This window comes from Ctenocephalides felis, unplaced genomic scaffold (assembly GCF_003426905.1).
Source record: "Ctenocephalides felis isolate EL2017-DRISC unplaced genomic scaffold, ASM342690v1 CF-g0.4_SCAFFOLD_01492, whole genome shotgun sequence".
In the NCBI taxonomy this organism is placed as follows: Eukaryota; Metazoa; Arthropoda; class Insecta; order Siphonaptera; family Pulicidae; genus Ctenocephalides; species Ctenocephalides felis.
The window spans coordinates 10,523,823-10,534,069 of record NW_020537646.1 but is presented as its reverse complement, the minus strand read 5'-3'; the positions used below and the strand labels follow the sequence as shown (position 1 = coordinate 10,534,069).

Below are 10,247 nucleotides of genomic sequence, written 5' to 3'. Positions count from 1 at the left end.
ATAGATAATGATTGTCCATGACTTAACATAATTTGGTGAGTGTATCATCTATATTTTTAAATGAAAATATATAATAAATTTAATTATCAAAATGAAAGTTTCTCTCAATGAAAAAAAAAAAATATTTTAATTTATTTATTGAATTAAAAAAATATTAATAGTTCCAATTAAATTACTTTTTCTGTTTTTTCTTTTCAGCTTCTTGTTCCTTCTCCTTTTCAATGATTCCAACATATTTTTCAATGCTGCTACTTGATAGCATTTCCATAGGCTGACCTTTGCGCATGACAGCAATTTCTAAGTTCTTTTTGCCGGACTGAACTACTTCCAAGAGTGCTCTTATTGCTAATTTAACAGTATCATGTTCAGTTGCCACCTGATGCAAAAAATAAAAGATAAACATAAAATGCAAATGATTCAGCATATTCTCAAAATATTGAACAGCAAATTCATAAATAAAATTAAATCTGTTTCATTATAGAAAACAACCTAGACAAATATTATTGATCAATATATGAAAATTTAATGTAAATGTGAAATATATGCATCATAACTTACTGCTTCTGGAGTGTAGTATTTCTCTAGAAACTCTCTAACTGTTTTAGCACTTCGACCAGTTGCATTAGCATTCCATTCATAATATATTCCAGAAGGCTCAGTTTGATATAAATGAGGTTGTCCATCATAATCAAAACCTCCAAGAAGACAAGATATACCAAAAGGTCTTCGGCCATTGCTTTGTGTATATTTTTGCATTAAACCAGCAATATAACGTGTAATATACTCTAATGTGACAGGATCTTCTACTGTTAGTTTGTGCGACTGACATTCCATCTGAGCTCTGTTAATTAAGATACGAGCATCAGCCGTCAACCCAGCAAATGCAATAACTACATGGTCATCGAGTAAACATATTTTGCGTACAGTTCGTTCCTCTTGCAGCATTGCTACTGATTTTTTTTCTACACCCAAGACAACAACATCCTGGCCTCGAACTCCAACCTAACCATAATAATAAAATATTTAATGAATATAATTTATTACTGAACAACAAGAACTCAAAGCAATATTTTAAATCTGTTATTTTCCTAGCTTATTAAACTTCAGTAATTATGATTAATATACAATGATTAGCATTTTACATACAGCAGTTGAGCCTTTGCTGACGGCTTCTTGTGCATATTCAACTTGTAGCAAATGACCGTCTGGAGAGAAAACAGTGATAGCTCTATCGTAACGTGCCGACATTTTTTAAATCTATTTATTAAAGTACTTAAATATTCTTAAAAACAAACATATAATGACACCGACAAGTTGAATAAAAATCAAACAGTCACGCAACTGAAGTGTGCAATACTTAATGATAGAGTTTGCAGGTAAATCAACATAAGGGAAATAAAATACAGAATAAAACGATGATCAACAATATGAGAGTAATTATATTTAAAATCTAAAATATTTCCATTACATTGAAATCATATTTCATTAAATATTCATCATATTTTATAAATTTATCATATAAAATGGTAATGAAAGCACTTTACAATGTTGGTGCTCTGATCGAAGTTTTGAAAATTTGCTTATAACTTCATACATGTACGTTGTTGACAAGTGGACTATAAAATATACCGGCTGTGTTTGATTTTAAATGTGTGTTTATATCTAAAAAATTAACTGAATCCGTCCTTAATTATTGATCATTTGTGCAGTTACCTACTTATAATAAATATAAGAACTTCTTAATTTAAATCCGAACCTATATTAAGTTCCTTGCAAAGCCGTTGAGGTCTTAAAATGTCAGATTCTGAACCGCCTGCATCGCAAGAAGAATCACGTAAAGGCTTATATACAGTTTACATTTCTTCCAGTTCAAGTTCGTATTTTATAATTTTTCCTTATTTATTTACACAGAAGGGGAGGAAGAAGAAATAGAGGATGTAGAAGAAGTAGAAGAAGTTGAAGATGCAGAAGATGTAGAAGTAGAAGAATTAGAGCAAGGACAAAAGCAGTTGAATGAGAAGGAGGATGCTTCAAAAGATGATGAACCTATTTTAAATGAAAGCCTGATGAGCATGGAGAAAATGGACAGATCTTCTCCCGAATTATGGCCAGAGCAAAGTAACCAAAACATATATTCATACTCATTTCTCAAAAGTGATTTTATACGATTCTTTGTATTTTAGTCCCCGGAGTCACCGAATATGTATCAGCTCATATGTCATCTCACTCAAATAATAGCACATTACCAGTTTGGCTGAGTCCCTTAACCTCTGAAGATATCGATTTAATGCACAGTAAGTGGTTTTGTGGCTACGAATTACATTGAAACCTCAATTACATCAAATTATGTTTTAGGGCTTGCAACACACTCTACTAGAGGTTTAATATCAGAAATAAAAACACTGCATGATTTAGCCTACCAACTAGGTGTTGAGGAAGCAAGAGAAATGACTCGGGGAAAATATTTAAAAATATTTTCTTATAAACCTTCATAATGATAAATAAAAAAATTAGATTTTAACTAGATAGTGTATAAATTAGATAATTATTGTAATAGCTACGCAATATGTAGATATTTATTGATGTATGTATATAAGTTTCAAATCGACAAGTAGAGAAATTGAATATTATGAATATAATTGTGGATTATGATTATTTTTAATATAACAAATCATGAAAGAAATAAATAATATTCCATTTAAATATAAAATGGCAGTCAAAAATACAGTTTTTATCATTATTAATTTTTGTACTGGCATGTTATGTTCAATCATAGATCTCATACGCTTTGTAATAATTGCATTAACGATTGTATGGCTGATTAATATATTGTATGATAGCACTAAGAATTTCAATACTCATGTGTTCATACTCGTACATAATTATCAATGCCAGAATACTGACACCTTTATTTTATTTAATTCAAAGAAAATTGTTTTATCCATGATTCGAGCCTTACTTTATAATAATGCTTTTGAAGTATTTCTTTTACTTTTTTCATAATAAGCCAAATAGAATCAAATAATTATCATTGAATCTGTAAATAAATAATTAGTAATATATAGTAAAATAATATGTTATAATAAGTGCAAGTTAAATGAAATTAATTCATAACATAGGTACATTTTTATTATGCCAAAATAAAATCTTATTTATACATTATGATAACTTAAATTCTAATTATTTTATTTTACACATATTATTTAATACTATTTTTTTTCTAAATTTTATTTGCACTTTTTACAACACTTACAAATAGATTTTTGAATGAACATGAATTGTAGTTCTGCATAACTTATAAAAAGATTATTATTTGTGGAGGATTATCAATTATTTTTTATTAATATAGATAAATGCAGAGATGTAGCATTCATCTAAATTATTTAAAAGTAATTTAGCAATGTATGAATAACATATATTTGAAGTGAATGAATGAATGAGAAAAAAACATTAAAATAATAATTTAATGTTGGTTTCATATCCTTATTATCATTTAAAATTTGTGGAGATAATAAGGAAATTATAATTTTGTAAGAAATTATTTAATACTACTTTTTCTAAGGTCTTTCTACTCTGCAATTGAATAATCTTGCGTAAGTTTCGGTGTATATCAGTTCACAAACGGCGGCATTGTTATCGAAAGTAATTTCGGCTACTTTAAATTCTGGATTCACTGATACTTTCATTCTGTAAATTCCTGGCTTCAGTTCAGAAATATCAACCCATTGGCAGTCTATATTGTAGCGGTAGATATCGGAACAGTTTACAGAAATTCCTAAAAAAATAAGTGAGTTTTATAAATTTATTTTGATTTATTAAAGAAGTTAACGAACGCACCCTAATAATTTGAAGTATAAAGTGATAATTTATAGTTAAGTGAAGTTCAGATTCGTCAATGTTTATATTTGCACCGCGGTTCAGGACATATACTTGTTTATGTATGGCTCAGAACTAACAAACAATAATCGAACACGTGTGGTAAATAAAATTTTGTGAGTAGTAGAAAAAAACAAAAACTTTATTTTATTTCTTGGTGTTAGACTATACATAATTAAGTAGTGCCAGATAAATGAAATGAATGTGTAACACTACTGTACCGGTTTTGATCTTTGCGAGCGGCCAATAATATACAGGTAAGTCATTGCGAATTTTCTGTTTTGCATGCACATTTAGCGTTAATTTATCGTTAAGTAATTTTTTGTTAACCTAACTACAATGATTAAAAATGATCGATTTGTATCACGTGGGGCGCAATCTTACGGAGCACCGTGTTACAATGAATTCCACTTAACAATATTTTTTTAAATGATGCGAAATTGTAAGAGGAAATCGAAATGTAATTACAAAATGACCTGATTAAATATAGACAATCATCTCTTCCTTCCTCTAAAACATGATATGGCGAGGGTACCATTGGAAGACATGAAGATTGTCCTTCCTCTTGTTGCAGCAGTAAAAATCAAACATCAGACAAATTTTAAAACTGAATTATATGAGAAATTTTATTTCTGTATATCAGTTGCTTATGTTATTGTTTTTATCATCTTTTTGGTTCTTGTGATTGTGCCCCTTTGGTCAGATTTAGTCCCCACAGATATGGGGCATCCGAAAAAAGTTTTTTTCATACGTTGATCGGAAAATAACTATTTTTCATCTTCAATATCAATTTAATTAGAAACGAAATCAAACGTTAGTTTTGAACCTCAAGTACACCGTTCAGTCTTTAGAATCTTCAGATAAACACAATTTATATTTTAGTACTTAATAACTATTACTAAAGTATAAATTGTGTTCATCTAAAGATTCTAAAGACTGAACGGCGTACTTTGGGGGGTCATTACTAAACACCATAAATTTTCTGATAAACAGGATAAAAATGCAAATATATATTATATGTAGTATATTATAACTTTTTTTAAATTATAAATATGATAAATTTGCAAAAACAGTAAATAATTTGATTTATATTAATTCGAGAAGTAATCGTTCAATAATCATTTGCTATTTGTACAGGGTACTGCGCAAACTTCTGCAGTTATGTAAATAATAGTGATGTACCGACTCCAATTTTCTAATTCGAATAACTCGAATCAAAAAAAAACCTGACTCGAATCGTGATTCAAATTTGGATCTTGCGAGTAACTCGAATGAGTCGATTCGATTTGGGTGGCTAGCATGATTTAATTCATTATATTTTTATATTAACATTTATTAATTATTGTATCACAGTAAATATTTCTCGGCTTCAACGTATACAATCGAATAAAGTAAAATTTGAATTGAATCAGGTTGATTTAAATGATTCCAATCATTCGATTCGAGTTGGCACATCACTAGTAAACGAGCATCAGAAAATGAAATATATTTGTTATCATTTGCATTATTTACCGTTAGAAATAGGATGTTTTCAGGGTAGATAAACCATTGTGGTATCGCTTTTGGTATTAAATATTTGAATAACTTAAATTTTGTGATAAGTCTAAGACTTCTAAAACCATTCACGCAAATCTTTTAAGTATATTTTTTAATAACATAAAAAAATCATTCTATTATACGCGATTTAGTATAATAATTACGTTCATTAATAATGTTTTCTTATAATTAAATTCAAATCGATATTTCTCAAGATTTTGTAAGGTACAGCTTTTATATAAAGTTTATCTAAAATGCCAAGTTTAAATATTTTATTTAAATCTAACAATACTGATACAGGTCAAAATCATTAAGATAACATTTGCCCACTATGTAAATTTCTATCGAAATAACTGAAAAATCCTTATAATAAGCATTTTCTTGTGAATTATTTTATATTGTCGGATGGTAGGATTATCCCGAACGACTCTCAGACTTCATGCAAATGAAAATACTCATCTAGTTAATCCATCTCTCTATTATTGTACCTTCCGGATCATGCCCCGAATTCTAAATGGTCAGCGTTTAATCCTTTTGTAAATTTGCATTTTAGATAAGTAAATAATTATATAATCAAACGTACCTTGATCGCCGTAATTCGCGCAGGCGTATCTTGGTTTTACTCCTGGTATGCATAAATTGTCCTCCAGGCAAAATGATGCTTTATGTCCTTCTGCAACTCGCCTGCCTTCGGAATTGATTATGTCGAATGTTGCGAAAACTTCCATACTGTGGTAATGCCTATATAGAAAAAATATACTTCTAATTATTTTGTTAGTACTAATAATAAATAATATTTTTTTAACAATAATTAAATAGCATTCAGAAAAAAATCTATAAGCTATTGCGCTGGTTATTAACTCTTTGCGGACGGCTGTCCACCTCAGTGGACAAACATACTTTGTGAGGCGCAGGCTATTTTATAAACAATGACTCAGTTTGCATCGACAAGCTGAATAAATTACATATAGCAGTGATAAACAGTGTTGTATTTTGAAAATAATTTTAAGTTATTTTAGTAGTATTTTTAGCCTTTTTCTTTGCTATATGCTTTTTTTTAAATATTTAAAACGACCGAGCGCTTTTAAATATGGCAAAACGACTGGTAGAATTAAGCAGTAGTGAAGATGAATTTGAAATAGACATTCATATAGACAAATTTTACAAAATTACTATTTGCACCGAAGATAGTGATGAATGTGATGATGATATTATCCAACCAACAAAAGGAAGAAGAAGTTGAACAAATTAAATGAAGAGCGGAAAGACATTAGCGAATGTGCCGATCCTTCTTCAATAATCGAGTTTGACATACATCAACAAATACCCCGCCTACAAATACCAAGCAATATAAGACATCCAATAGATTATTTTACTTTATATTTTACAAATGAATTATTAGACGATTTAATACAAAAAACAAACCATTATGGCAGCTCAAAAATGAACAAATATACTGACTAATCAGTGGCATATTCTAAATGCGAGAGAAAGAAAAAGGGATTGTATTGTCTGTTCTGACAGAAAAGCACCAGGAGAAAGGCGGCAAACAACATTTTATTGTAAATCATGTCAAAATCAACCAGCTATGCAATTTGGAAATTGTTTTGAACGTCACCATTCTTTATAAAATGATCAAAAAAAAATTAATATTATTAATGTATGTCCTTCAATGACCATAAATTTTTGTCAAACAAATTGCATAACATACACAATGAAATCAAGTTTACAGCCGGTACAGTAGATTGTTTTGAAATCGGTGCCGTCCCGTAAGTGTTAAACTTCCAGTACTAGAGTTTTACATACATGGTGGATATGGTGGAGGTCACCCCAATGGGCAACTCCATGAACAATAGTTACAGAATTATTTTTATTGGATTTGGTAAAGGAATAGTTACAGCATCTATTTTGCTTTACAATACAATCAGTGAATCAAAATATCTATCAATTTAAAAATAAGCAGTTACAACAAGTCCCTTGCTCTCCCCTACTTCTAATTGCTGTGTAGAACCATGTAATTTTTTTTTATCATTTGGTATCTATTTGACATTCGTCTCGATACCTTATTACTACTAGTTAGTGCAAGATGCTTAAACCTCACCTGTGACACATGTGCCATTCCCATAGGTGCTTAGGAATCGACGGTCTGAAATCTGCGGTGCCGGCATTTAATACGCGCGCAGTGAATCTCAATAACCTCCTGGTTTCCAAATGCCAAGCGTCGTTCTGCCTCTGAATTACATACGCTTGACTACCTAGACAATTCTCCTCCATCGCACATTGGAGATAAAACATGGGTTTATCTTCTAAATGGGCCGTTCTTTCTAATTCTATGTGATCTATTACTAAATCCGGTAGTTGGTCGATGCATGTGACTCCGGCTACGTGCCCTTTTAATCCTATGATTAAGAGATTAAAAATAATAATCGTTAGTAATCGATATTATTAAAGTGATTTTTGAAATTTATAAGGATGGTTTTTATTGCAACTAATACAAATTGTATTGAGGCAAATTTTGGTGCAGATATATTTATTGCTGGATTAAATAATGATAATGCAACATTTAACTTGGATCTTCTATTTCAATTTTTAAATCCATGTTTTATTGAAGAGCGAGATAATAATTTTTTATGATATGATGAAACAATAGTAAACTTTTAAATTTTTCAACAGTCTAAATTCACAAGTGAAAAATATCAGAAAATTTTTGGATATCACCACGTATCACCAAGGGCAAAGGTTTAAAAATCCTTAAAAAAATCGATCACGTGATTAATTGGCGCTCCCTTAGTGCTCATGTGGCGGTACTCTATTCAGAGCATAATTACTACGTTATATTTTTAAAAAAAAATCAGTAATAGTGATAGTCATATTTAGAAATATTATATTCAATATACTCAATAATAATACAAATGTTGAAACTAGGAGTGATATGTTATATAAAAGTAGTTAAGCATTTTATAAAAAAAATGCAAGGGAATCGATTTTATTTAAAACTAGCTATATCCGTTCACGCTTCGCCGTGATTTAGTTAAAATTAAAAAGTTGAACAAAGATGTGTATTTGTTACATTTAGTTTAACGTTACTACTATCTGTTCAACAATTTACCTATTCAACAATTTGTTTACGAATTTACCTATAAACTTGTTAATCAATCTACCATTTTACCGACTTACCAATTTACCTGTCAACCTATTTACCTATCAACCCGTTTCACATTTCTACCAATTTACGTGTCGACCTGTTCATCCGTCTTGTTAATTGTCTATCTACTAGTTTACTTGTCCTGTCTACCATTTTACATATCCTTCAATTTACCTGACCACCAGCTATCCAACAAATTATCTTTTCACCAATTTACTTGTCTACCAATTCACCTGCCTATCAATTTACCTGTCTACCAATTTACCTATCGACCTGTTTATCAATATTTTACCTGTTAGCCAATTTACCTGTCATCTTGTTATAAATGTTTACCAATTAACCTGTTCAATAAGTTACCTGTCGAACAATTTACCTGTTTAACAATTTGTCAACTAATTATCAATCTACCATTTTACCGGCTTACAAATTTACCTGTCATCTCGTTCTACATGTCTATCAATCTGTTTATTTGTCTACATATTCGGCTATCTACCAGTTCTCCTTTCTACCATTTTACATATCCTCCAATTTACCTGTCCACGAGTTTACCTTTATAAATTTTCTACTTCATTCTACGTTTTAGTTAGAAAACGTTTGTGTGTAAAAAATAAAAGGGCTGTTTTTAGGGCTTTCCGGTGATTATTCGATTTTTTCTCGCCGTAAGAACCATCCTTGGACTTTAACGAACATTTTAAAAAAAGAATGGGCCAAATTGGTCTAGGCGTTGCTGAGTTATGCGCTTACCAACACATTTTGCGATTTATTTTTATCTATAAGATAAATTTATTGCAATATGGTTCTGCTTAGATACCATGATATTGTAGTACAAGTAAAATTTAACCCTTTCCACTCGCGAATTTTGAGAATTATATGAATTTATATATTTTATGTATCATTAACTGATAAATTTAGAGGATTTGAGTTAAATGTTATATTATTATAAACTTGATGTCCAGAACTGCTATTATTCGTTAATTTTAAAATTTTCCTAAATTCGTAATTTTTATAATTATTAGAATTCCTGAAATGACTTAGAAGAGTATGTCTTTATTTAAGAAGAATTTTAGTTTGATTACCATTGTTCAAAAGTCATTGATTATCTACTTACCTGGGCAGGTGACGTTGCCAATGGTGTCATGCAGACAATGCGTTATATCTGGTTCGTTCCCATGGCATTTTATTCCGCTGAGCAACATCGATCCGTTTCCATTTCCAAAAAAATCTGTTTGCAACGCGTCGTTGGCGTATCCGAATCCCAGTTGCCTACAAATGACGGCACCTTCCAGCAGGGACCAACCGTCGCCGCAAACTGTTCCCCAAGGACCAGATCCTACTCGTATCTGAGAACAATCAAAATTAATGAAATATTTATCCGCACTACTTTGCGGAAATAAGATACGTATTTGCGTAAGCCAGAATGTTAGCTTCTTCTAATTAGAAAAATGTCAATTCATTTAAGAATACTGATAAAATTAACAAAGTTTTTATGTAGTTTCGGTGCTTCTAAGTGGGAAAAGTTGAATAAAATTTTATTCAGCGTACTTAATTTGTTTACATTATGTTTTATGATATTAAAAAAATCATAGTTTCAACTCAATAAATTTTTGCAGAATAAACAAGTATTAAATAAAAATAGCTTTAAATTACGGTAGCTAGTAAACATTTCGCTTATAGTAAACATTTGTATATA

At 30.2% G+C, this 10,247-nt stretch overlaps 3 protein-coding genes across 3 annotated transcripts in view; 1 reads left to right on the top strand and 2 right to left on the bottom strand.

Moving 5' to 3' along the window:
• Nucleotides 1-166: 166 nt before the first annotated feature.
• On the bottom strand, nt 167-1,337 carry LOC113370081 (proteasome subunit alpha type-7-like). Its single transcript, XM_026610743.1, has 3 exons — nt 1,147-1,337; nt 559-1,002; nt 167-376 (listed from the first exon to the last, which is right to left on the bottom strand). The coding sequence occupies exons 1-3, from the start codon at nt 1,246-1,248 to the stop codon at nt 173-175; spliced, it is 750 nt and encodes a 249-aa protein (XP_026466528.1). The 5' UTR covers nt 1,249-1,337; the 3' UTR covers nt 167-172.
• A 347-nt stretch (nt 1,338-1,684) lies between these two features.
• Nucleotides 1,685-2,629, top strand: LOC113370669 (protein lin-52 homolog). The gene is made up of 4 exons (XM_026611364.1): nt 1,685-1,834; nt 1,912-2,118; nt 2,184-2,294; nt 2,356-2,629. Exons 1-4 carry the CDS (start codon nt 1,795-1,797, stop codon nt 2,493-2,495), a joined length of 498 nt encoding a protein of 165 aa, XP_026467149.1. The 5' UTR covers nt 1,685-1,794; the 3' UTR covers nt 2,496-2,629.
• Nucleotides 2,630-3,557: 928 nt separating this feature from the next.
• Nucleotides 3,558-10,247, bottom strand: part of LOC113370819 (lysyl oxidase homolog 2B-like) — a 9,817-nt gene continuing 3,127 nt past the window's right edge. The window contains exons 2-5 of the mRNA XM_026611504.1: nt 9,666-9,897; nt 7,514-7,811; nt 5,996-6,153; nt 3,558-3,775 (exon numbers count right to left, since the gene is read on the bottom strand). Of these exons, the coding sequence (XP_026467289.1) occupies nt 3,558-3,775; nt 5,996-6,153; nt 7,514-7,811; nt 9,666-9,897 (906 nt within the window). The remainder of the gene's footprint in view (nt 3,776-5,995; nt 6,154-7,513; nt 7,812-9,665; nt 9,898-10,247) is intronic.

Coding starts and splice junctions, on each gene's coding strand:
- LOC113370081 (XM_026610743.1), bottom strand. CDS start 1,248: ATGTCGGCACGTTACGATAGAGCTATCACTGTTTTCTCTCCAGACGGT. Junction 1,003..1,146: donor TCAGCAAAGGCTCAACTGCT/GTATGTAAAATG, acceptor TATTATGGTTAG/GTTGGAGTTCGAGGCCAGGA. Junction 377..558: donor AATACTACACTCCAGAAGCA/GTAAGTTATGAT, acceptor TTTTTGCATCAG/GTGGCAACTGAACATGATAC.
- LOC113370669 (XM_026611364.1), top strand. CDS start 1,795: ATGTCAGATTCTGAACCGCCTGCATCGCAAGAAGAATCAC. Junction 1,835..1,911: donor TGCATCGCAAGAAGAATCAC/GTAAAGGCTTAT, acceptor TTATTTACACAG/AAGGGGAGGAAGAAGAAATA. Junction 2,295..2,355: donor AGATATCGATTTAATGCACA/GTAAGTGGTTTT, acceptor ATTATGTTTTAG/GGCTTGCAACACACTCTACT.